This window comes from Larus michahellis, chromosome 20, assembly GCF_964199755.1.
Source record: "Larus michahellis chromosome 20, bLarMic1.1, whole genome shotgun sequence".
Classification (NCBI taxonomy): domain Eukaryota; kingdom Metazoa; phylum Chordata; class Aves; order Charadriiformes; family Laridae; genus Larus; species Larus michahellis.
In genome coordinates this window covers 6,678,469-6,703,866 of record NC_133915.1, presented here as the reverse complement: position 1 = coordinate 6,703,866, position 25,398 = coordinate 6,678,469, and the positions used below count along the sequence as shown (strand labels likewise).

Below are 25,398 nucleotides of genomic sequence, written 5' to 3'. Positions count from 1 at the left end.
GTGACCGACAAGGATGTCGCAGCAGGTAAGCACTTTGGCTTAGGAGAGCTTGCCTTCTTCCTGAAGTGAGTCAAATTTCCTACATCAATGGTGCAAATCAGCTAATTGCTTCCTGCCTTAGTTCCCTACCTGGAAAACAGAAATGTTTCCTTTCTATGCTTCCTTGGCTGCTTAGATTCAGATTCTTTGCGGCAGGCACTGTCTCCCACTCTACGTGTGTATCAAGAATGTGATCCTGCAAACAAAAGAGCCAATTCTCATACAAATACAGCCAGGCCTTTTGGTACCGCTCTGGTTCTCCGTTAGGCATGCAGTGCTGTACAAGCGGTGCCACAGAGGCTGAGCTTTATCCCTGTGAGTTTGCAGAAGCCCACTGGTGAGGTGAGGAGGGATTCAAAGAAGGGGGTCACAGTGGGAAATCTGCTTTAATTTCCTGCTCTGCCTCGAGCTTCTGTGTGACATTGTAAATCACTGAAAGCAAGAAACATGAAGATAGATGGACTTTGCAATGCTCGACTGGTACTGCCCAAAGCACACAGGGACCATCTAACAGGGTGCAATCAACACGGCTTCAGGCAGCTATTTGTGCATATGCAGGAAAGGCAATTTCACAGAGCAGGGGTCCTTCAGGCGGTGACTCAGGAGTGAGATAGTTTCCCTTTGTGAATCATCTGGTAAGACTTAAGACCTTGCAAATAATCCTTGTGGATTTTTCCTTCAGCATCTCTGTGTCACACCCTCTGTATTTTAATGATGGGGATGGCAGCACTTGCTGTTATCCTTCTTTCCCATGGGCATTCGTTTGAACACCTGCTGCAGGTGGCTCATCCTCCCTTGCTAAAGTACCATCAACCTCAGCTGTGAGAATATTTCCATGAATGCCTGCCACCTGCGTGGAGAAGATAAAGGCAGGTGCTGCATTGATGGCTGCTCTTTGGATTTCTGCCATAGCTCCAGGACTGGCTGTGAAAAGAGGGCTGGACGGTGGTCCTCTTGGCAGAACAGGTATGACCACGGTCAAACAGATGCCACTAATTCTGCATTGTTATTCCACTGAGAAAAATAGAGAGGAATGGTTTTTGCTCAAGCACCAGCTCTCCCAGGTCTGTGAGGGGAGATAACAGCCCATTGAGGCCAGGTTAGCGCTGTTGTTGGTGAGAAACCTGTTGTGGAGTTGGAGGAGGAGCTTCATTCCACTTTCTACCTCTGGGCAGTATAAATCATCCAAGAGCCACCGCACAGCAGTGGCTCCCTTCACCAGGATGGCCTCACCTGGACACACTTGTTTACCTGCTGTCATAATCTATTAGTCCCAGTGCTTTATGCAAGGCAGGCTCTGGTCTCCCAGGCTCAGCCAAGCTCTTTCAAGGTATTTGCCTTCCTTGTGCAGTGCAGGAATAATAATTGTGCAGTGCTGGAATAATAGTGGCCGGTAGCAGGGTCATTTGTTTGGCCTTTCATTCTTCAGCATGATGGATGAGGATACTGATAAATAGTTGCCCCTCTAAGAAAGTCTGTTTTCGGTCCTTAGCTCTCATACGTGGCTGTAGGAATTGTCTTCCTGCTCACCTGCTTCGTGAACAACTGTTAAAGACTTCTGGATCTTTGAATGCTGCACCCAGGGTTAAAGGCCTTATGCTGTGCCGTATGATAAGGGCTGGGGATTTTCTGCTGCCTAACTGTAAATAAAAGTGAGTTTCTTCCCTGCTTACTGTCAGATCCTTCCCATGGGGCAGTGTCTCCAAGGAGGCCCCACAGATGCCCCTGGGGCCACATCAAATCTTCATGGATTTCACAGCCTGTTAAGTGTCCGATCCCTTGGTATTTCCCAGCTCCGAAGGCGCTCCGTTCCTGAGGGACTGAGCCGCTGTAGCTTCCAGGCCAAGGAATCACAGCTGCAGATCCCGCAGGAGAAGGGCAGAGGGGGGAACATCCTCATCGGTTACAGAAAAGTTGGGAAAAGGAAAGCTGTGGCATGGGAATGGTGTGCGGGAGGCTTAGCTTCAGGGCTGGTTTTGCTTCATCTCCCTGCAAGACTTTGCAGCAGTCGCTGTGCAGAAGTCTGTGCTTTAATTTTCTCTCCTGTTTCTGAGCATATTTTCCATTATTTTCTGTCTTGTCTATGCAAGACAGAACTCAGGATAGATTTAGATACCTGCATTCTGTGACTGTACATTTCCTAGTACCATGGGACACTGATTTCATTTGGATTTCTAATTTATTTCACAATACTGTGGAATAATTAGAATTATTAAAGCCAAAATGTTCTTTGCTGCCTGTTTCTATTAGGCAAAGTAGCTCAGACTGTCAGGTCTTTGGGGAGGGAGGAGAAGGTTTGTTTTTTACCCCCTCCCAATCTTTTGTCCTTCATGACCTTTACTTCTTTTGCTAAAATTAACATTCTTGCAAAAAAACAGAGGTGGAAAATTGGTCCCTCTTCCCACTGCAGCAAACATTCCTGCAGAGGAAAGGTTATTCTTTTCATAGTCGTGCTATAGGGCATATCAGATGATACGATCTGCCCTTTCTCAGGCTAAATCATCAGCTCTAATATGTTTTCCTTCTTTCATTATTACTGTCCTCTGCTTGGAACATGAATGCTTTCCATGTTGACTGTAACGTTACTGTCTCTGCTGGTGGCAGATGGAAAGCCAAGCTGGAGGTACAAGTCATGTTACCATTAAGAGCCAGCAGCGAAATGTAATGGTTTCTAATGTAACCCTTCAAGTCATTGACAGAGCTGTTTCTCAAAACAAACAAACAAACAAAAAAAGAATAAAACCCCCGACCCTGAGGCACAGCTAAGTGTACTGGTAAAATCCTGTCTTTAAGATGTTGAGAGTTTTACAACTGGCTTTGATGGAACTGGGAATTTTTAGCTTTTTATTGGAATAAATCAATCAAGTGAGAGCTTTCCTGGACATAAGGAAGAAAGAATTCTCATACTATGAAATCAAGCAGCCACATTTTCAAAAGGAGGACTATTCCTGACAATCTTATTTGAAACATCGCTTTGGGGTTGTCCTGTCTAACCAGCTGAAGCAGATCAGGCCCACATAATTTTGAGTGCATTCAATGAAGGTCAGAATTTCTATCTGCTGGGGAGAGCCAATGTGCCTGCATTTGTTCTAAGAAAATTAATTATTCCCCCCTGTTGACATTTGTAATTTCATAATGAGCCAAAGGTTCCTATGCAGATACCAAGTTCACATGTGGATTCTGGTCTCAGTTGGGCTGGGTTCATGCTGGTGCTGAGACATCGACTGCAGGGGCATCCTGCTTGTTAACTTGCATGAGCAATGCAAAGATGGTGGCTGGATGGTTGTCACAGAGCCAAGGCGGGGGGTGGTTAAGGTATCCTGCTAGAGGTCCAGGCTCTCTGGTCCCCGCTTTGTTCGATGTGGGTGCTAGAGGCACATCTCCCTTGTCAGGGCTGTAGGAGGCCGCTGGCCGTCTGGGTTAGGGAGTGCTGGAAAGGCTGAATGTCAGCTTGAGCCGTGCCGCTCTCCTGGATCTTTGGATATTAAAGTTAATATCCCTAACTGTTGACTTGTCGAGGCCTCTACAAGCTTTCTAGAGCCGCATTGCTGGGGTCATTCTCACCCAGTTTAGAGATCCATTCCTCCTCATGTTTCCATCCTGCACAGCCAACTGCCCTTAGAGAGCAAGCCCTGAACTGGAAAGGAAAGAGAGGAGCTGATTTTGATTCACTTCACTTGCAAATTTAGTGCCTTGCCATTGTTATATCTTCAGGAACCCTATAGCCGGTAAGGGATTTTAAAAGCTCTCTGTATTAGCCGTCTCTCCCTTGTCCCATTCCCCGCTCCCCCCGAGCCTCCTCGTTCCCTATTCAAGGAGCCGTGGTGAGCCTTTGTGCTCCAAACGCCCAGCAGTCACCCTCGCATCTCCGTTCATCAACAAAGAGAAACCTTATCTTCTGATGGACACATACAGCACATTCTCTCTGACATTTAAATCTCCCTTTGTAGCCAACTCAGATATTTTCGCTGTTAAAAGAAGACGGTACAGCCGGGTGATTTCATTACTGCAAATGTTATTACAGTGAAAGCCTGTTTAAGACATAATGTCACTGAAGGGAAAATAGGATCTAGCAGCAAGTGTGGCCTGATGGAGGGTGCTGGGATTCATCACAGGCTGAAAGAAGCCTCTCAAACATCAGACCTGCTAATGGAGCAGCTTTTTTTCTTCATCAAATCAAACCAGCCACTTCCTCAAAGCCCTAAGGCTAGGAATTAGAAAGAAGATTGAAAGGAATTAGGCACCCAACTCTCGCTGACTTTATATTTGAGCTCCTAAGCTGTTCTTGCTGCTTTAGAAATTATAGCTGAGCTGCTGGGGTTCTTAGTACCATAGACACAGTGAATAGAAATGCATTGTGTTAACAGCAGCCACAGGCCTCAAAAAGACACTGCTGCTGTGTGTCCATGTTCATAATGATTAGTTCTTGGTCCAAGAACACTCAAGAAAAGAAATAATCACAGACAGGTCCCAGCCTCCCTGAAGTCAGTGAGAATTTGCTCGGGGCTTGGCCCCAATTTCCACCCTGACGTAGCTATAATGCCTTTTTTTTCTCCAAAGCACGTTTCCCTAAGGATTTTGGATTTGCAAGAATAAAATTTGAGCTTCTCGAGTCAGAGGTGTCGCGCAGACAGATCAGTGCTCAGCTCTGGCAGCGTGCGGCTTTGCACATGTGGGTCTGAGCTGCACCGTGCAGATGTGGTGGGTAGTTACGGAGCAGAGCCGTCCAAAAGACCTATGCCGTGCTCCCCCACCCTCTGCCTTTGAGGTACTGGTTTCCAGTGTCGATTGGCTCTATTTTGAAGATCACTTTGCTATGCAAGATAGGTGTGACCTTCATCTTAGCCTTTAAAAAGTGCAAGTAGCTGAGACTCCTTGCTAATGGGGATCATGAATGTCTCCTTCCAGGGAGGCTGGGGGTAGTTCTCTTCCATTTGACATCTTTCCGAGCGATGAGTATCAGGTCAACAGCAAACCTCCCACCAGCTTCAAGAAGGTTTGGACTGTGCCCCAGCCTGCTCTGCTAACAAGATGTGACAAGCTGAAGTGAACAGTTAGGCAGAAAGCATCAGGATTTCACAGCATATTTTGCCAGAAACTTACTATTTTTTCACATGTTTTTTTCTTTGATTTTTTTTTTTCCTCCTTGCACTGTAGCAACTCAAATCTATCCCAGGCTGCTTCTGACATTAACAAGACAGTGGATGACAGGCAAAATGTGTCCACGAGCAATTCGGAGTCTCCCCGCTAAGTAATCATAAACACTGCAAGTTTGCAACAAAGCAAGCAGCTGTCTTTCTCCCCGTGGACAAGGACTGCTTCCTCACAAATTGAGGCTGTGCAGGTTTTACAGCTGTCGGACAATGAGTCTGGTGCCTGTTATTTCCTCCTCCTTTTTTTTTTTCCCTTTTTCTTTCTTTTAATGGAAAATATCTCAGCATTGACAGAACTCAAGTGGCCGCCTCCAGCGGTGAATCAATACAGCCAAGTGACGAGGCTTTAACTTTCTGGCTGACGCCACTGGAATGGGCACGGAGGGGTTGTGTTACTTGCGCGTCCTCTCTTCCAGGGGTTTATTACCTTCGATGACATTTCTTACAGGGAAGCAGATACGTATTTGGGGGCTGGGAGAGGATTTAACAGCACTCAGCTTCTGTCCCAGAGATGCTGAGGGTGAGGAGGGTGGGCGGCACTCAGGGAGAGCCCCTGGCAGAGTGGTCGCCTTGAGCTTTGCAGTTTCCTTCCAGACTGCTAGAGCATGTATGGAGCCCCAAAAGAAATCTTTATCCCTGACCTAAAGGTGGGTGAGTAGAGAGTGAAGATTACTCTTTATTACTTCATGACTTTGACAGAGAGTCAATCCTACCTTGGATTGACTGGCAACATGACCTTAGCCTTTTCAGATAAATTTTCTATTATATATTCTAAGGCAGCCTGCAGCGGACCCCACCTTTATGATGCTTTGTCCATGGTGCAGTTAGAGAAGAGCCTGTGCCACAGTGCAAGCGGTGGATTTACATCCCCCAGCTGGTAGTTATTGCCCCCTCAGCCGAGCGCTCAATTCCTCCCTGGGCAGTTTCAGTGCCAGGTAAATCACATTTGTTCAAACCCCTTTCAGTGTGTGTCTGTAATGCTGCTCTGTCGTCCTGCACTACCCTTTTCAACAACGCCACCTTCTTACCCTGACTGTTAACTTACTTATTTTTACCTTGGCTTAAGGTAAAAGGCTTAATTTTACCTTGATATGCTACAGCTATCTGTGCCCTCTGCACTCTCTCCATCTGCTCTCCTCCTCTGCAGTGGGTCTATCAAATAGCACATGTTGGATGAAATACATATATTCTTTCTGTTTATGATTGAGTATAATAAAGTCTGGCTCCTGTGCCTTCCAGGTGGCTTTTGGACATGCAGCATTTAGTGCGTGAAGTGATTGATCTCTGATCTTTAAAATAGAGCTGTGAAGACCATGGTGAATTTGCATGCATGGGGAGTATAAAGCAAGGAAATAGCAGCTCTGAAACTCTCTAACCCCTGCCCTTTATTTCCTTGTGTTGAGTTTTCCATGTCTGACAATGCGCACAGTGGTGATTTATGTATAACCAGAGCAGCCTCCAGTGGTTGGATCTGTGAACTTTTCCAAGCAGCCCTTTATCTTAGCTCACTTGTGGGTTTTCCAGACCCCGACCCTGATTCCTCCCTGCTCCAAGCTCAGCCTGGGAGAAGGGGGGCGAGCTGGGACCAGCGGGTGCCCTGCTTATTCTGCTGGGAGCCTATTTCGTCCCTAATTGAGCTGAAAACAGCTGCTCAGTCCTCGCTGCCGCAGGCCTGCTGTGCACAGCAGTTTTTGACAATAGCTGAGATATAGGGATATCATAGCCGCCTGTGCCAGCATCCCACCCCTGCTGTAACAACAGCACCCCCCACAGCAGGCAAGTCTGCTGGTCAGGGGACATAGGACATCTCTGCCAGTGCTATCCTTAAACTATCCAGCCCTATAGATACTCTCTGCAGCAGTGCCCATCACTGGGGGAAGCCAGACCTACCTCTCCGTGTCTCCATAGCTGTGCTCCTGCATAATCTTTATCTGCCAAGGACCAGATGATCCTTCTCAGTTAAGGGCTCAGGCATAATGGAGTGATAAAGCTCACAGGGAAGTGACATTGCAGGACACCTTTGTGTCCTGTCCTGTAGCTGGATGCTTCCCAGAGGGAACGGCTTTGAGAGAATCACTGCCAGGAAGAGAGAGAGTTTGGGGGTTTGTCTTTTAAATTCTCTCCCTGTGACTTGGTGATTAGAGTGACTTTTGCTTCTCGGGGTCCTTCAGGGCAAAACAGGTGAGAGACAGGACTCCGACCTGGGGATGATTAGAAGGAGGTGGGGAAACTGAGCAAGATGGATGTGAAAATCACAACAAACCCCAAACGGTGTTTGTGCCCCTGCCGAGCCTGCAGACCAGATCCAGTGCTCTGAGTGGCCTCTTGTCTTCAAGGACAGGAGCTTCAGAAGCAATGCACTGAGCTCATAAATCCTACCAGGGAGCAAGGAGCAGCTCAGTCTTTGCTATAGCACTGATGTTTATGGAAAACAAGGAGACGAGGTGAGGCAAAGAGGTCTGAGCTGTGTCTAAGAAACTTCCCTTATAAAAAGATAGATTGCTGACACTTTTCCTTGATGCAGCTGCCCGGGCATTTCAAAGCATCTGAGATTTCATTATCTAAGAAGCAGCCACTGGCTTTGTTGGGGACTTCTGGCTGCCTTACAAAGCAATTCCAGTGTTATTATTGGAATAAAAACATAACAACTACTAATCCTCTGTTTAAATGACCAGTAAGTTCCCTGCAGGCGTTGCTCTGCCAAAACATTTACCCACCTAATTTTATTTCATGTAGTTTTTTTAAATTCAGATTTAACCTTTTGTGATGGGGGTTGTAGGCACTTCTGTTTAGAAGCACGTTTTACGGACTACTGGGAATGTAATTCCTTGGTGCAGGGGAGGGAGAGGGCTTCTGGTTGTCCGCGTTTAAAGGTGTCTCACAGATCTGTGATCCTTTTAGGTCACTTGATCCCCGTTTTTTGGAGGAGTGCCACCAGACAGAAGTGAAAAGTTCAACCTTTCTGCAGGTAAGTGGAATCAAACCCCTTATTCAGAGTACCGGACAGGCCTTTCCCAAGCTGGCAGCATCATGCAGCAGTGAAATACTGTTAGCTCGGTGAGGACAGCAAAGCCAGCCCTCACCCAGGACCTCCTGGGGTCTGTCCCTTGCTGTTGTCTGTGCACCCCTGGGAGTCTGAGCATGGAGGAGCTGGAGCAAACCGTGGAGGAAGGGGATAAATCAGGTCTCTGGGTGCTGCTTCTCATGTGTTGAACGGGAGCCAAAGGGTGGGATCAGCAACTGCTCCTCACTGCCTGTTGCCTGGGAGCAGAGGCAGCTGTTGTCAGGGCAGCATTTCTTGAGGGCAGGAGTTTTTGGAGGCTGCCAGGAGAGGGGAGGGATGCTCCTGGCCAGCCTGCCGGGCTGTACCTAGTAGCTCTGGCTCTCTGTGCCTGGAACTGGTGGCAATGTAGCTACCTGACATGTCACATCTGCTGCCGCAGCATGGCTGATGGACATGGAGTCACTTATGGCTGGGCACAGTCACTCTGGTGGCATTCGCACAGCAGAGCTCTTTGATAAGGAGCATTTGGGATGGACAGAGTTGGAGCCTCTGTTCCCTGAGGATCAGGTGAGTGTAGCTGGCAGAAGGGCTTATGGGGACCCCCTGGGTCTGCAGCTCTGAGAGGTTTGTTAGTCTTGCATCTGGGTCTCTCCTGGGACTTGTTAACACCAGATCAGTATTTCTGCAGGTGCAAAGGAACTTGGAACAAAAAGTCCATCACCCCTGGTATCCAGCTCCTGCAGCATCCAGCAGTTACTGCCTGGGGAAAACAGTTAAGAGCAGGGCATATCCCATATGCCTTCCTGAGCACATCCTCCAGCTTCTGTGTTGTTATCAACTTCCTAGGCTGAAGCTGTATCCAGAACTTCATGGGGAAGGCTGAGAGATCTGAAATCCAGGTGTGTTCAAAGTCTTTTTGAACCCATGAACCTATGTTAACCTCCAGTACAGCTCCTGACAACCCTGTTGTTTAGCTATGCACAATGGGAGGCGGGGGGAACCAGACCCGTGATGTACTGAAAGGTGTGCGCTGCTTTGAGGCTGCACTCCTGGGACCTGTGCTGTCCGTGATGGATGTTGAAGAAGCCCAGCTAAACCTCATCGCAAGCACATAGTGCGGTGCAGGTGGGACGGGACGAGTATCTGGTTATGCTGAGCTTCTGAGGTTGCATCCTGGGATAGCCACAAGTTAAGCTGAAAACAAAACAGGAAATTTTCCAAGGTTTTAATCAAATAGGAGCGTGGGAGGGAATACCATAAATCTTCTTGGGATGTGTCGTTTGGCCTGGAACAGCATGTTTCGATTCTTCCTCAGGTTGTTTTTCCCACCACACTCCTACTTTCTGATTTGAGTGAAACTTTTAAATTGAAAGCCAGCACTTCAAAGGGAAAAGGAGAATATTCTGCCTGGAAAATGTTTAACTGAAATATTGCAGCACTTCTGAAATGAATGGTGTCATTTAGAAATGTCAAAACAAAAAGCTTCAATCATTTGAGTTTCCTTTTTTTTTTTTTTTTTTTTCCCCAGAAAAAAGTATTCCCTGACTTTGACATGAATTTGTAAATAGTTTGTCATCTCACCACATACATCCCCCCCCGGCTTATTTTCTTAGCAAATGAAGAAAATGTCACCAAGCACTGGCTCTGCCAAAGAGACCTTAGCAAGGTGGGGGGGGGTGGACAAGGTCAACTGTAAAAAAAAACCCATAAAGAAGGATCCTCTAGAAACGGCTACAGATTTATGATATGGATAATCATGTCATCAGCACCACTTTATCGGCTTTTTTTTCCTCTCTTCTCTGTGCGCCTGTGGCTTTTGGTTTGCTGGAGGAGGAGTGAGAGAAAAGCTGGCAGGAGAATTTTGATATGTTATTGTTGCTGTTGTTTTTGTCTGCGTAGTAACGGGCACTTATGTGTATGACTGTGCATGCTTGCATGCGATCTCTGCATTTGTGTCCGTCTCCCCCATTCCTCCCTTATCCATCCATGCACAGCATGATATAAACAAACCTGCCTCTGGACATGTCATGGCTTAAAATAGATGTTCATACATCAGCCTTTCTACAGCAGCAGCGGCAGCAGCAGGAAGACATGGCCGACTGGATCTGACTACAACACTCACTTTGAGCCGAAAAATCACAGCTCTCACAAAGGTAGAGTAACGGGGTGGGCGTCTCCTTCCTCCTGCGTGTCTGTCTGTCTGTCTCTGCGGAGTGTGCGGGGCTGAGCAGCCTGCGCTCCTTCAGTGATGCCTCTTCAGAGCTCGCTCTGTGCATCTAGGCAGTCTCTGGCTGTTTCTCCCCTCCCTCCAAGCATGGCACGACTGGCAGAGGGGCTCCGGAGGCAGACATGAGCAGGCTCGGGGGAGCGGGGTGCGAGCCCCCGGGCTTGGCTGCCAAAAGAGGGGGGTACAGCACATGCCTGGGAGGATTTTTGGTGCCAGGAGTCCTTTTGGGTCTGTTCTGAGGTCTTGGATGTGGGGCAGTTTCTCTTCCCCTGCAGCACTTTGAGGGGGCTGGCATGGGGGTGTGTTGGGGGTGGGATGCTGGAAGGGAGCTTTGGGCCTGAGGTTTCTTGAGATACACCCCAGGATAGGTGCGGATCATTATTAAGAGGGTCTGCTGTTTGGCTAGTTACAGCCTTATACGGATGATTTAGTTGCTTTCTTCAGACCCTTCTGCTGTTTGTTTCTCAGTGCTGCCCGGGGCTGGTGGCATGTGGCTGTGCTGCAGCCAAGGTCACACAAGGTTTAAGGGCCCCAGAACACGGCTGTGCTGAACGCCTTTTCCAGGTGGGGTTTGCCAAGTCTGAATTCCCAGCATGAAGGAGTCCAAAATTCATCAGGGCAGGGGAGAGGTGTCCGGGTGAAATCTGGCCCATACCCTGTGCTGGGGAGTGTGGGGCGCTTGGTGCCATGGATGAGCAGCGCAGGCAGGGCTGATCTCTCCTGTGCAGCACCCCGGGGTGCCAGCCAGGGTCTGAGAGGGGAAGGAGACATCCATGAGTCTCTCTGGACTTCCCCTGAGCTCCCCCATGCCCTTGCAATGTTTTCGTCCTCTGCATGTTGCCAAGAAATGGCTGGAGGCTTCTTCCTTCTGCGCTGTTGGCTGCTGGCCGGAGCCTTAGGCAAAATGTCAAAGCAGACAGACATGCTCTGATCCAGCCTGGCCAGCCCAAGGTCACTGCATTTCCCAGAGACAACTGGCTGGTGCTGAGCTGCTGCTGGGGGGCTCTGATGGGATGCTCTTTGGACACCTTCCAGGGTAGCTCAGGGCCACAGCAGTGATGGTGGGAAAGAGAATTGTATTCTCATGTTTGGGGGGTTCTGTCAGCAGCGAACGAGCAAAAAAAAAAGGCAGCTCTGACAAACACCTGGCTGCAAGGACTGTTAACTGCCCCGCGTGGGTGAGGCTGTCCAGGGAGGTTTCTTGCAGATGTGTGACAAGTATCGGCATGATCTAGAGGTTTGAGAGCAGAGCTGCATCCTAGAGGATCCACTCTGCAAAATGAGCTTTCTCATCCCCTGAAATTAACTCTTTTCACCCCAAACCAGTCCTAGATATTCATATGCAGTGTCAGGACTGCTGTACTTGGAGGGGTTAATCCTGCCTCTCCCTCCCCACAGGCTTTTGTGCCTGGTCCGTAGGAGTCTGGGTCCTGGCCAGACTCTGCGTGGTGCCATATGGAATCCTCCACCTGTTTGGGGGTTTCTCCTCCCCAGTCCTGGTGGCTTGCCCAGACCTGGCCGCCTTTCATTGCTTCTGATCACAGGTTGGCAGCATCAGTTCTCGAGCTGGCATTGTCCCGATGGCAGGCAAAGCCCCAGAGCCAGCTCAGAAGGAAGGTGGTCCTGTGTAGAACATCTCTTGCCAATGTGGCCTCAACCCAAAGTCGTGGGGCTGGAGCAAAACCTCAGCCTGTGGAGACTCAGCAATCTGGCTGCTTCTCTGGCTTCCCTCACCAGCCCTGGCATCATAAACCTCTCCCCAGCAGTGTTGCTTCTTGGAAGGCAGTGTAGGTGATACTGTCTCACGCTGGGAACCACTGGGTAGCTGACTTGACACAGCCCTCTCATCAGGAAGGTGAGAACTGGTTGCTTTGGGCCTGTATTTCTACAAAAGTGATGGTGTGAGAGGTCCCCAGTTCTTCTAATGGCATCTTCACTGCTTCCATGACAGGACCGTGGGTGGCAGCAGCAGCAGAAGCGACCTCCAGGCCGCTCTCCGGCCTTCACGAACCCACAGGTATGCCTTGTGGGTCTCAGCAGCTCCAATGGCTTTCCTGTCGAGGTTCTCCAGGAATGGCACGAGGTCACCGAGCCGCAGCTCACGGGAAGAGCGTAACAACCATCCCATCCTCAGCGTCTTCGAGCTTGAAAGGTTGCTGTACACGGGAAAAACAGCCTGTAATCATGCTGATGAGGTCTGGCCAGGACTCTACCTGGGAGATCAGTATGTATCAGAGTGGGACAAGAACTGGGGGTTTGGGCTACTTTTGTGAAATGGGGAAATCTGGGAGGGGGAGGTTGGTAAAAGTGAGGGAGGGGAGGACATGATGGGTGTGGTACATTGGGACAAAGGAAGAGGAAGGACATAAGCATGGCTCTGCAGAGGGTTCAGAGCACTGCTGTGGCAGGGTAGGTGGAGGTGGTGTGCCCGTGGAGTCAGAGATTGACTTAAGAATCTTAAAGGGTCTGGCATTTTTCCTTTGCATCCAGCTTTCTCAGATGTAAATGTTTGTCCAGGACAGCCTTTACACTGTCCTTAGAAACTTTTCTTTAGCTGGTCTAGACTTCTGAATCTGTGCGCTGTTTCTTATTCTCTGCAGAGATATAGCGGCCAACCGGCGAGAGCTGGCTCACCTGCGCATCACCCACATCCTCAACGCCTCGCACAGCAAGTGGAGGGGGGGTGCTGAGTACTACGAGGGCACAGGCATCCGCTACCTGGGCATCGAGGCCCATGACTCACCTTCCTTTGACATGAGCCCCTACTTTTATCCTGCAGCTGACTTCATCCACCAAGCACTGAATGAAGGTCAGTGGTAAAGATTTCTGGGAGAGAAGTGGGGAGCTGAGATGGGAAGAAACTGCTCCGGGCAGGTGGGAAGCTAGATTGACATCCTATTGCTAAGCATCCTAGAAAACACAGGTATTTCTAGCCTGGGATGGTGCCTTCTGCACTGGATCACCTCCTCCAAAGAGGGAACAGGCTAGATGAGAGCACTGGACCTGCAGGTCACAGCCGCAGCCTGTGTCCTGAGCTGTGGCTGGTCCTGTTCAGGCTGCTTTTGGAGATCACGATACGCTGATACCCTTTGCCAAGAGGGGACCTCAGTGCATCACAGTCATATTATAACTGGGGCCCTACATCTAACCCCAGAGGCTGCACACCTGAGCCACAACTTCAGGACACGCCAAGGCAAACAGTTGGGTCCTCAGTATTTTTTTAATTGGGATATTCGGTCTGCTGTGACACAGCCCCTGTGTTTCACCCCCAGGAAGGATCCTTGTGCACTGTGCTGTCGGGGTGAGCAGGTCGGCCACCTTGGTCCTCGCCTACCTCATGATCCGCCACCACATGCCCCTTGTAGAAGCCATAAAGACGGTCAAGGACCACCGCGGTATCATCCCCAACCGGGGTTTCTTGCGCCAGCTGGTCGCCCTGGACAATGCCCTGAGGCTGAAGAGGAGTGCATGAAGGAGGACGAGAGGGGTTGTGCGGTGGGACCATTGTGTGTGCGGTGCTCAGCTGACCCCGATGCTCGCTGAGTGGCAGAGATAGGGCTTTCCTCACGGTGCAGATGCTTGGCAGCTAATGCGTTACACGCAATTGGCCCCTGGGCCTCCCCCTCTGCTAAGGGGGTCCCCAGACATGCGAGCTATTCCTAGTGGTAAAGCATAGGCCCTCAACCTGCAATCTTGCCACCTAGGTAGGCGTAACATATAGCCTCCTTCCCAGCCTGCTCGCTCCAAGATGCCTCCAGAGGGACTCGGCCCCATGTTTCAGGTTATTCTATCCCTGTTGGCTCCAGGAAGCCTTCAAGGCTTTGTTATCCCACATGGCAGATGCGTTGCCAAGCCAGTCCTGTCCCTCCCTCCCAAGAGACTGAAGCTCTGTGTTCCTTGTCTTGTTTCCCATTCGTTTTTGGTCTGTGTAGCAATGTGAATTAGGTCTGGTGTGTGGGCTCAGGCAAACAGGCCTTTTGTCGTAGTGTTTGGATGTCCTCCATGCCTAGTGTTAACGTGTAAAAATAAAGACAGTGCTAAGGAAAAAGCTTGGCCATCCCTTGTGTGCTTTGGGACAGACTTTATGTGTTCAGGCTTGGGATCCGTCGCAGGAGTCGGTGGGAGAGCATCACCCTGAGTTCTCTGGGTTGAGATGGACCCTCCCAGATCCTTGGTCCAGGGGCTGAACCTGTCGTACTCCACTGGTGGCCAGTGCCTACTCTGGGCCTCCCCACTCTTTTTTTTCCAGCAATGGGGACAGAAAGGGGAGCTCCTGGTGGAAAGCAGAGCCGGGCTGGCAGTCCCTAGGGTCACCATCCATCACGAGGTGGCGATGTCGGTCTCCCAAAGGCAGGAAAGCACCAAGCTATCACCCACAGGCTTGCAGAAGGGCCGTCTGTCCACTGGGACCTGCGAAAAACACCTTGGCTGCTTGCAGAGGCGATGGGCAAGATGAACCCAGGAAGGGTGGCCAGGGCCAGGAGCGAGCGTCCGTGGTGGCACATGGGTGCTGGGTGGCCCCACGGGTGCTGGGCTGCTCCTGCACACTGCCAGCACTCATTGTCTGCCTGCTCTTATTATAGCCCCATTCTTCTCTGTTTCCTGAGAGTGCACGAAGCACCACTGGGCTGCCGGCTATATGTTGTGCTGAGATCATGTAAACATGTAGCAAGAGGAGCCCAACGGCCGTGCAGGGTGAGCCGCTTGGCTTGGGGCACACCAAGGCCCGTGCTGTAGCACCCCATCACTGCTAACTGGTGGCCCCAAGCACTCCTGCCCTGGGGAATGCCTGTCTTTAGCTCAAGTGCAATAAGGAGAGCAAACTTTAGCTTGCGGAAGCTGTGGTGTCCTCTGTGTGTGTTGCACAGCTCCCGGGCTGGGAACTCTGCTCTTAGAGGTGCCCCGGGATGCTCAGGGCATGGCACCATCCCAGAAAGGCACCGGCAGAGAGAAAAGACTGACTGCTGGCAGCGGGGCCAAGGTTACCCCGACCAAGGGCTGCAGACACCGAGGCAAGGAGGAACTGTGTTGGGCAATGCGCAGGGGCTGGTCGTGCTCTGCGGTGACACTGGTGCTGCTGGGACTGTTGGGCATGCCAGAAGCTTCAGCAGGGGGGATTGCAGCTTGGCAAGGTCCTGGGAGGCGTGAAATGCCTCCTGTCTGATTTTGCAATTCTGCTTTGTGCTCCTTGCTGCTGCGAAGCTCCCTTTGTGCAGCCTGCTGTAGATCGGCCCCCAAATGCAGAGCGTGACAAAGCTGGGATCAGGGAGGCTCTGAGCACGAGGGCACATTGTGTTTGGAGGATCAGCAAACTAATTCAGAGAGTGAAATCCCTGACAGAGCCTGTGGTGTACCTTGGTACCTTAGTGTGCTTCAGTGGCCGAGCTCCTGTGTTGGGAGATCAAAGTGTAACAAGGGGAAGTACCCCGATTTCAGAAGGACTATCAGCACAGCCCCAGCCACCAGCAGCAGAAACCTGCCTGATCCTTGGAGCTATTGGTGGAGAAGGATACAGCGAGCCCACCATACTGCCATCCCTGACGTGGGGCATGTGGGGGCACACAGAGCCATTTCACAGCCCCACACTGATGGTCCTGCTGCCTTCATGGTCACCAGTCACTGAGAGGATCCACAGTTTGGATGGAGATGCTGATGATGTCCAAAACCATCCCCTGCAGGAGACTGAGAGCCACCAGGAGCTCAGTGCTTTCCAGGAGGGTCCCGCAAAGGGCTGGTGCATATGCAAGGATGGGCAGGGCTCAAACCAGGTGATATGTGAGGCAGGTAGTCCAAACTTGGGTCACATGCAGAGCATTTCTGCTGGATGATGGGGCCATATTTAAGCAGAACCCATGGGAACACACATGGCAGAAAGGTGCATCGTGGGCACATGTACCATGGGGATGTGCGTGGCAGGAATGAGGATCACAAGAGGCTTGAGAGCTGGACCCGTGCAAGCATCATGAAGTTCAACAAGGCCAAGTGCAAGGTCCTGCACATGGGTCAGAGCAATCCCAAGCACAAATCCAGGCTGGGCGGAGAATAGATGGAGAGCAGCCTTGAGGAGAAGGACTTGGGGACGTTGGTGGATGAGAAGCTCAACACGCCCCAGCAATGAGCACTGGCAGCCCAGAAAGCCCCCCCGGAGCCTGGGCTGCATCCCCAGCAGTGTGGGCAGCAGGGCGAGGGGGGGATTCTGCCCCTCTGCTCCGCTCGGGTGAGACCCCCCTCCAGTGCTGCCTCCAGCTCTGGGGCACCAATGGCAGAAGGACACGGAGCTGTTGGAGCAGGGCCAGAGGAGGCCCTGGAGATGCTGGGAGGGCTGGAGCCCCTCTGCTGTGGGGACAGGCTGAGAGAGCTGGGGGGGTTCAGCCTGGAGAAGAGAAGGCTCCGGGGAGACCTTGGAGCCCCTTCCAGTCCCTAAAGGGGCTCCAGGAAAGCTGGGGAGGGACTCTGGAGCAGGGAGGGGAGCCATGGGACGAGGGGGAAGGGTTTTACACTGACAGAGGGGAGATTTAGGTGAGATCTGGGGAAGAAATTGTTTGCTGTGAGGGGGGTGAGCCCCTGGCCCAGGTTGCCCAGAGAAGCTGTGGTTGCCCCATCCCTGGAGGGGTTCAAGGGCAGGTTGGCCGGGGCTCGGAGCAACCTGGGCTGGTGGGAGGTGTCCCTGCCCAGGGCAGGGGGTGGCACTGGGTGGGCTTTAAGGTCCCTCCCAACCCAAACCATTCCGTGATTCTATGAAAACGTGCACGGTAGGAGCGTTCCCCACGGGCGCAGCCTGTTTCTCACGCCCCCGGCCCGAGGAAGCCGTTCCCGGAGCGCCCCCCGCTCTCCCCGCCCCGCTTTCGGGGTGCTCGGCGCTGCGGCCGCCGCGGGGGCGGCTCCGGGGGCGGCTGCGGGGGGGGGGGGCCGGGGCGGGGTTTGCGGGCAGGGCCGCTCTGCCGCCGGCCGCCCAGCCCCGCTCCCGGCCATGGCCCGGCCGAGCCGCCCCGGCCCCGGCCCCGCGGAGCGGCTGCCGGATGCCCCCCTTCCAGTGGTGCTACGGTGAGAGCGGGGTCCGGGGGGGGCGGCGGGACGGGGCGGGGGGTGATGGGGATGGGGTGCCGCTACGCTCCCTCCTTCCCGGGGGGGGTCTGCGGGGCGGGAGTTTGGGGGGAGCTGGCATCCCGCCCCCGCCGCCCCCCAGCCCCTCTCCGTGGGGCTCGGGGACATCCCGCCTGGTTGCCGGTCCCTGCTCGTCGCCGGAGCGGGGAGGGGGTCCCGGGAGCCCCCGGGGCTGTGCGGGGCGGGGATGAGCCGGGGAAAGCAGTTTTACTTGCAGAGCAGCGAGTCCTGCTCAGCTCCCAGGAATAAAGCCAATTAGTAAATGAGTTTGCCATGCTTTCGCTTCGCGGGCTGCTTGCAATGATCTCCCCTCTTTCATGTGTCCGCAGAAGTGGAATAAACTGATTTTTAAAGGACCCCAGACAAGGCCCTGGCTCCTCGCTCTCACGTTTCGCTGTAAGAAATTCTCAGGAACGTGGAACTGAGTTTGCACATGTGAAGGGGGTTTTGGTTTAAATGAGAAGTGGTTTATTTTTATGACTAAGTAGTTGAGAAGCTGCGCTGGGAATTCCACCATCAAAGCCCTGCCTGAGCAACAAAGGCTGGGTTATTTTAATTTATGAAAGGGTTACAGCCTTTGAAGCTAAATATAATGCAACCAGTGGCTTCCTGTCCTGTAACACATACCTTGTGTGTTCTTGTGCGACTTGGGGGGTGGGTGGGATAGAAGCCCCTGGTCCTGCAGGCAGTTTGCTGTGGACATGTGGTGAGTGCATGGGTTTCCATTAAACGGGGAGCATGGAAACGCTCCACAGCAGAAAACGCAAACTTAGTTGTGTTAAAGAAACATCCTAAATAAGAGAGACTTTGCTTTTAGAGGCTCTGAGCAGCCACAGCTCTCCTCAGCTTCCCGAGGCACGGGCTTCAGGGAACACCGCGAACAGAGCCCACCCTTGTTCAAAGGCCAAGATGTGGGTTTAGGAGACGAGCTGTGGGCATCTGATCTGTACATTTTGGCTTTAAGCCCTGAGCTCGCAAATATTCAAATCGGTGGAGTCCAGCAAAATTGCTTATCACTGTGCTGCCAAGGGCCTTTGCAGAATTGGGGCTGTTGCTGCAAATAAGTCTGAGACCCAGTAAAGAAATCACATTTTCAACCTAAATAGGTATATTCGGGGTACCTTAACAGATGGTGTATAATGTCCTGCCTTGGCATTTCAGCTCCTCTTTTGCATCACAGTTTTTCCTCCTGTTACTCAGCTGCGGTTCGGGACACTTTGCAGTCACGGGGCACAAGGCAGGTAACTTTATTTGGAGGTGAGCTGGTGATCCCCCGTGGAGAACTGGGCTTAGGGGCAACTTTTGCAGGAAGCCTATTCCAGCATCACAGCCAAAATTATATGGAAGCTGCATTCAATTTTCTGATGTGAAGCCCACAGCTTTTGTGTGGGAGTAGAAAGAATGGTTTTATTTAATGACCCGCTGAGTTTTCCATTTGTTTTATTGAACAAGAATTGGGGTGAGGGAGAAGCTCTGCTCAGCAAAACCCCTGTGCCTGCGCAGTATGGCCAGAAACTTGTGTCTCTCCTGACTTGAAATACTGCGAAATACAGCAAAGTGTGGTGCCCAGAGGGCCAAACCACGCAGCAGCACTGGAGCACGAGGGTCTGCGTTTGCAGAGGTGTTGGCCAGGCTGTTTAGTGGGGTCGTGATGGTTAAATCATGTTGTAGGGTTTGGTGGGGGGGGAGCAGGGCTGGGGTCACCCTGTTTGCCAACACAACCGGAGGCACCACGCGTCCTCACGGCAGTTTGCAGCAGGGTTGAACCGCACCCCTGCTTACAAAGGGGAAGTTTTGTATGTTTTTGCATGAAAAAAACACTTTGATGGCCAGATGAACCACCTTTCTGCACATCCTTCTTGCAGTGAGAAGGGTCCAGAAAGTCAGTGCGTGTCTGTAGGTACTTTCACAGATGCCTAGTGACCCCTCTTTTCTCATTTTTCAACTCAATAATTGTTATACCACGCTACCTTCAGGGATTCTGGTTTCAGGTACAAAACTGGTAAGACTTAAGCTGGTGAAATGGGTTATTTCAGTTTGGGTTTGGCGCCCATCAGGTCCTCATTTCATGTTGGTGAAAACCAGATTTGATCCGTTCCCCTTGAACTAAAAATACTTTGTCAGGCGAAGGGCTTTGCGCTAATGAAAACCATCGCTCGGCCAAGGCACCCGCCGTGCGATGGGCTCTGGTGGGGAGGAGCGGGAGGGGAAGGGGCTGACGGGGTCGGAAGGACCTCGCTCTTCGCGTTGCCTCCCCGAGACCCGCTGCTCCAGGGCTTGTCCTGGCAGGACCTTCTCATCTCAGCTGAGCCGATGGCTGCTCCCCGACAGGGAAAGGGCACTTCCCCGGAGCCACGCTCGCTTTTCGGCACCACGGCCTGGAGCTCATGAATTCTTGAAAGCCTATTTAACAGGAATGAGCCTTGCTAAGCTGGTGAGTCTAAAATTAGCCTTGCCAGCTGTGTTGCGGCTGGCAGGGACACGTTAGACTGGCTCCTCTCTCCTTCCTTCGGTGCCGGGTTGCGAGTTACGGTGTCTCTTGTTCCACCTCAGGTTTTTTTCCTGCTGCTGGTTCGAGTCCCCCTCTCTTGGTACCCATGTGGCTTTTACACTCAGCTGTTGCCACCTGGGGGGAATTTGGGCTTCTAACAGGGAGCAGCACTCAGTGAGCAACTTGCAGGGTTGAGGAGTATGATTTCTACCTCATGGGACGGGCTGCAGCCAGGCAGAGTGCGGGGACCGTAGGGACAACCCCGTGCAGAGGTGGGAGGTCTGGGGGTGATGTTCAGGGCGTTTGAGTCCTTTCAAAGGGGCGCAGAGGGATGCGCTGGGGAGGTTAGCCTGGGGTCGGTGGATTTCTCATCTCCGGGGCTCTCTTTCCCAGCCTGGTGCCTCTCCTGGAAGCTGCACACGGAGCAGGACCAGTTTGTCCTTCACTGGTTGGTGGTGAGCTGTGGCTGGAGCAGAGCAAGCCCTCGCTGTGGGCAGCAGCAGCCCCTCGAGCCCCTCTCCCCTCGCCTCTCACGAGGCTGGAACTCGTGTTTGGGCTGTTTCTGTCGCCACGGCTCTCGTGACACAGAGGGGAACGGCTGGTGCTTTTCAGCAGATTTTTGGAATAGCTCTCAGTTTGGAATACACGTTATTGTCTGACTTGTGACCTGTTGTTGTTACCACAACCCACCGCGCTCTGTTTGGCCAGCTTCGAATGAGGCTTCCTGCGTCCATCAACAGCTGCTCTGCAGCCTGTGTCCCACCACCGCCTGCACCAGCATTACCTCATTCCTCATTTAGTTGCTCAGTGGGTTTTTTTTAAGAGCTGATAGACTTTTTTCTTTTTTTTTTTTTTTTTTGAGCATTTCTCAATCATTTCCAGCAGGGAAATGGGAAAAAAAAAAAATAACCTTTCCTATTGTCTTTTCCTGCACCTGGTGGTCTTGAGAGCAGAAGGGTGGGAGAGCAGGACCTGACACAAATCCTCCCTTTCTCGCTCTGCAGATGAGGTGGCTGATTGGTCTCTGGCAATTACAGGAGGCAAAGATTGGCAAGTGGCTCTGTAGCAGGAAAACTCCATTTCCTACAGTCCAGACTCTTGACTGGTGCCTGCTCTGCTGCACAGCAGCAAACTGCAGTCCCTGGAGCCAGGTGCCGCTCTGGCCACGGTGGCTTTGGCCATTGCACTGATGGGGTATGTCAGTTCAAAGCGCCCAGCAAAGCAGATACCTGACAAAGAGCCTGGCTGCGCTGCCAGGAGCACCGATGGGACCCCAGGAGATCAGCGTGTGCTCCCTCTCCCAGCCTAGGGGTGCCTGTGCTGGCTGCACCACGGTTGTGCCGCGGTTTAAAGAGCAACCTCATCTGAGCTCGCTGACGCCGCAGCATTGCGTTTCCTAGTTGGCAAGACTCGCTCGGCCTCCTGCATCCAGCGCGTTGCAGATGCTGCTTTATTAGAAACTGCTTTATTAGACCAAAGCTGGTCTGTGGTTTCCCTGGGGATCTGCATTCAGCCAGGCTGGGCAAGCGTGGCCACCCCGGCTCTGCCTATGGGCTCAGCTCACGGCCCCAGCGCCGTCGTGAGGCCAGGAATAGCTGGGAACTGAGTGTCCCAGGGCAGAATCTCACCCCAGGGGTGCTGCCCGTCCTGCTCTGGCTCCCCTTGCCTGGCTCTCCCCTTGCTCTGCAGAGGTCCTGGGCGCCTCTCGAACACACGCTGCTGCCTTCTCTCCCCATCACAGTGGGAAGGAGACCAGACAGGCCAAACCCAGGATCTTGCCGCTTGTGCAGAATTTCCTGTGGAGGATTTTGGTGGGTTGTAATTAAACCCAGAAGTGTTTCTGTAGGAGCTTTTTGATGAGATGGCGCAGCGCGGGAACAGAGGGTGCTGAGCGGAAGGGGCAGGGGGAGATGCTCCGTGGAACACAGATGGGGCTCCGGGGCTGCTCCCCTTTAAAGTCCCATCTGAGCCGAGATCTGATGAGAAATCAAAGCTCCAGCTCTTGTGGGGTCAGCATGATTTCAAGACATGAAAGGCAGTGCTTATTTAGTGCCAGAGCCTGACTTTGCATCAGGTCCCAGCAGAGGCAGCTGCAGTCGTTCTGGTATTTCCCTGCCTTTCGCCCTTGGTTCGCTGGGGACCCTCCTGGGGTGGCCGTGCTGTCACCGGCTCTGCGTGTGACGCCCTCCTCCACGTTTCCCCCGGGATGTCTGACTTGCAGTGGGACGTGGTGGCCCAGGCGTGCGGCTGGTGTGCGCCGGCACCCATGTTTTTGCTCAGAAAGGGGATTTGGTCACTGTGGTGCTGAATGTGCATCATTCAGCCCCGGCGCTTCTCCCAGCACTGAGGACAAACCAGCCACTTGCCATTTCTGGCTCCCGCGGAGCAATGACAGACACCAACTGTTCTTGTTTTTCATGCTCTTTTTTTGCTCTGTCCTTTCCTAAATCCCCTTCCAGCCTCCATGTATTTCTGTGGAGATGAAAGCACAGGGCCTCCTTTTCTCCCCAACGCCTGGATTCTGCCTGGGGTAGGTTTGTGCCGCCGGAGAAAGGTTTCGTGGCCATAGAAAGGCAGCGGTGTCTGTTCTCGGGGGCTGCTGCTCTGCCTGGGGAGGTCTCCAACTTGCAGGCCACAAGACAGTGATGGCTTGGCGTTGGTTTCTGCCCACTTAGCAAACTCCGGAGGGGATGGAGTCAGCCCAGGCTCTCTCTGTTTTCACAGCACGTCTTCTTCACCTCTTTTCCCCCACTTCTTCCATCCTAAAAGCTGAGTTTTTTCTTCCCCCTGCCCAAAGGGTGCTCCTGCAGTCTGGGGCTGATTCATACCAGTAAACCCTGCACGATGCCTCCCATCACGTTCCAGGACCTGCCACTGAACATCTACATGGTCATTTTCGGCACCGGCATCTTTGTCTTCGTGCTCAGCCTCATCTTCTGCTGCTACTTCATCAGGTGAGCTGGGGGGGGGGGCCCATGGCAGTGGGTTGGCGTCCCTGAGGCACCCCCAGCCCTTCCCAGCACCCCATTATTTTGTCCCACAACACGGGAGTTGCTCACCACAAGGATCTGACCCCAAGGAGTGGGGCCAGACGCCTGCCATGCTCGAGCCAGGCGTGATCGTGGTCCCCGCGGTCCCCTGTGGCCACAGCAGGGCAGGAAACGCAGGAAGGGGCTCTTGTTTTTCAGGGGACCAGGCAGAGGGACGCATTGTGTCGGGCAGGGAAGGAGCAGTGCTGCACGGGAGAGGATGTGTCTTTACATTACACTCCCTGTTCAGGGAGGGCTATTTTTAACCCAAAGCCGAGGCAGCAGCTGGTGTTTCTGCAGGGCCCGGGTGGCTCAGTCCTTTCCCCCAGCGATGCCCTGTCTCGGACGATGTCCCCTGAGTGTCTCAGCCAATTTTGGGACTGTGGAAGCACGTTTTGGTGCCTCACTTGGAGGAGAAGCCCCACTGCGAGCGGTCCCCTTCTCCCTGTGTCTTGCTGAGTTTCTCTGCCTTGGTGGGTTTTCCCCGGTGCCCTCGCCCCGGCCAAGGTCACAGCAGGGCTGGGAGGTGCCGGCGGGCGAGTGCTGGAAATACAGTGTTTCCTGTGCCGCGAATGACTTCCTATGGCAGACAATCGGGGCTGCCGGCTCTTATCGCTCCCCGCTGACGATTCCTGCTGGCGCTGGAGGCAGCACGCGGCCCTGCGGCACGGCTCTGCATGGTGCATGGACTCAGAGCTGTTTATCCCCAAATCCCAGTCGGGAAGGTGTGTCCCCCTGCTTCCAGGTGCCTCCCGAATAATTCTGGCCACGCTGTTCAGACGTGACCCTTGAGGGTGCTGTAAAACTGACGGTGTGTTTTTCTCCCTCTCTCCAGCAAACTGCGGCACCAGGCTCAGAGCGAGCGGTTCGGGTACAAGGAGGTAAAGTCGATGGTTGTGTCGATGGTTGTTTTCTGCACAGGGCTGAGCGGGAGGTGGGCGCAGGCGGGTGGGGACACAATGGGGACCGATGCTGCTTGTCCCCAGCTGGGCTGAGGTATTCAAAAGCGGCGTGGAGGGACACACTGCCTGCTGCGCCTGGGCTTGACCTGCCCGGCTCCGACCTTGGGGCTCCTGGCAAAATTCCTCCTGGTGTTAAATCCTCTGCTTCCTTTTTTTCCTCAGGTGGTTCTGAAGGGCGATGCCCGGAGGCTGAACGTGCACGGGGTGAGCACTACCGCATCTGGGCTGGGATGGAGTTGGGGCTGACAGGGAAGATTCTCCGGGGCATGTCCCCTCTGCTCCGTGGGGTTGGAGGTGGCTGGCAGGCAGTGTGAGGCCAGGATGGGGATGTGGGCACCACACAGCTGGCAATCAGGAGGGAAACCCCCTCCCTGGGGGCGTTTTGGGAACTGGGCTGAGCTCTCAGCTGGAAATACCTGGGAAAAGGTGCCACAGCAGTGGGATTTCATGGCCGTGGCATTCCTGCTGTGAGCGGGGCCATGCGTGGGTGTCGCGCCGGGTGCCACGTGTTTGCACCCACCCTCACCCTCTGTCTCGCCTCCCGCAGCAGACCTGTGCCGTCTGCCTGGAAGATTTTAAGGCGAAGGAGGAGCTGGGGGTGCTGCCGTGCCAGCACGCCTTCCACAGAAAGTGAGTAACAGCTGGCGGGGGAGCGCAGGGAGGGAGAATTTCATAGAATGGTTTGGGTTGGAAGGAACCTTAAAGCCCACCCAGTGCCACCCCTGCCCTGGGCAGGGACACCTCCCACCAGCCCAGGTTGCTCCAAGCCCCGTCCAACCTGGCCTTGGACCCCTCCAGGGATGGGGCATCCCATATCCTCCAGTCTTCTGCCCCGCAGGTGCCTGGTGAAGTGGCTGGAGGTGCGCTGCGTCTGCCCCATGTGCAACAAGCCCATGGCGGGGCCGGCACCGCCCCGCGCCGGCATCGGCACCCTCCTGGACGAGCTGGTGTGAGCACAGACCCCCCCACACTCCACACCCGACACATCCTGGCATCGCGGGAACCACCGCTCCCCACCCGCATGTCCCAGGGCACCGAACTCCAAGGATTCTGGGATTTCCAAGTTGGGTTTTTTTAACTCGCAGGTCGTTTTGGGGTGGGTTTTTTTTTGGGGGGGGAGGTGTGTTTGTTTGTTTTTTCACAGAGTGCTCCACGTGGAAAGGAGCCCCCCGCCCCCCCTCTTCCTCCTCCCTCTTTGCTGCACAGAGTATTTTTGTACCTGATCCCCGCCCGCGGAAGGGGGCGGCTGTACAGTTTTGTGTAAAAAAATGAATAAACAGACAATTTCTCAGCCTGCCTGAACTTTAAGCGCTCGTCAGTAAAAGAGAGGGACTGGGGGGCGCGGCAGGGTCCCCACATACCCTCCTTTCTGGTCTACTTTTGGTCACA

General features: G+C 53.0%; 2 protein-coding genes across 6 annotated transcripts; both read left to right on the top strand.

Moving 5' to 3' along the window:
- The first annotated feature begins 5,658 nt into the window (after positions 1 to 5,658).
- Positions 5,659 to 14,471, top strand: DUSP26 (dual specificity phosphatase 26). Of its 5 annotated transcripts, none has more exons than XM_074563673.1 (8): positions 5,659 to 5,839; positions 5,973 to 6,127; positions 8,094 to 8,160; positions 8,885 to 9,095; positions 10,253 to 10,349; positions 12,375 to 12,647; positions 13,024 to 13,232; positions 13,696 to 14,471. In XM_074563673.1, the coding sequence occupies exons 6-8, from the start codon at positions 12,469 to 12,471 to the stop codon at positions 13,893 to 13,895; spliced, it is 588 nt and encodes a 195-aa protein (XP_074419774.1). In that variant the 5' UTR covers positions 5,659 to 5,839; positions 5,973 to 6,127; positions 8,094 to 8,160; positions 8,885 to 9,095; positions 10,253 to 10,349; positions 12,375 to 12,468; the 3' UTR covers positions 13,896 to 14,471. The 5 variants fall into 5 exon arrangements, with proteins under 5 accessions (XP_074419774.1, XP_074419775.1, XP_074419776.1 ...); XM_074563674.1 differs by having other exon boundaries at positions 5,695 to 5,839; positions 5,969 to 6,127; positions 8,874 to 9,095; XM_074563675.1 differs by having other exon boundaries at positions 5,703 to 5,839; positions 5,969 to 6,127.
- A 2,736-nt stretch (positions 14,472 to 17,207) lies between these two features.
- On the top strand, positions 17,208 to 25,300 carry RNF122 (ring finger protein 122). Its single transcript, XM_074563678.1, has 6 exons — positions 17,208 to 17,467; positions 22,816 to 22,972; positions 23,883 to 23,928; positions 24,172 to 24,213; positions 24,557 to 24,639; positions 24,848 to 25,300. The coding sequence occupies exons 1-6, from the start codon at positions 17,443 to 17,445 to the stop codon at positions 24,960 to 24,962; spliced, it is 468 nt and encodes a 155-aa protein (XP_074419779.1). The 5' UTR covers positions 17,208 to 17,442; the 3' UTR covers positions 24,963 to 25,300.
- Positions 25,301 to 25,398: the final 98 nt, after the last annotated feature.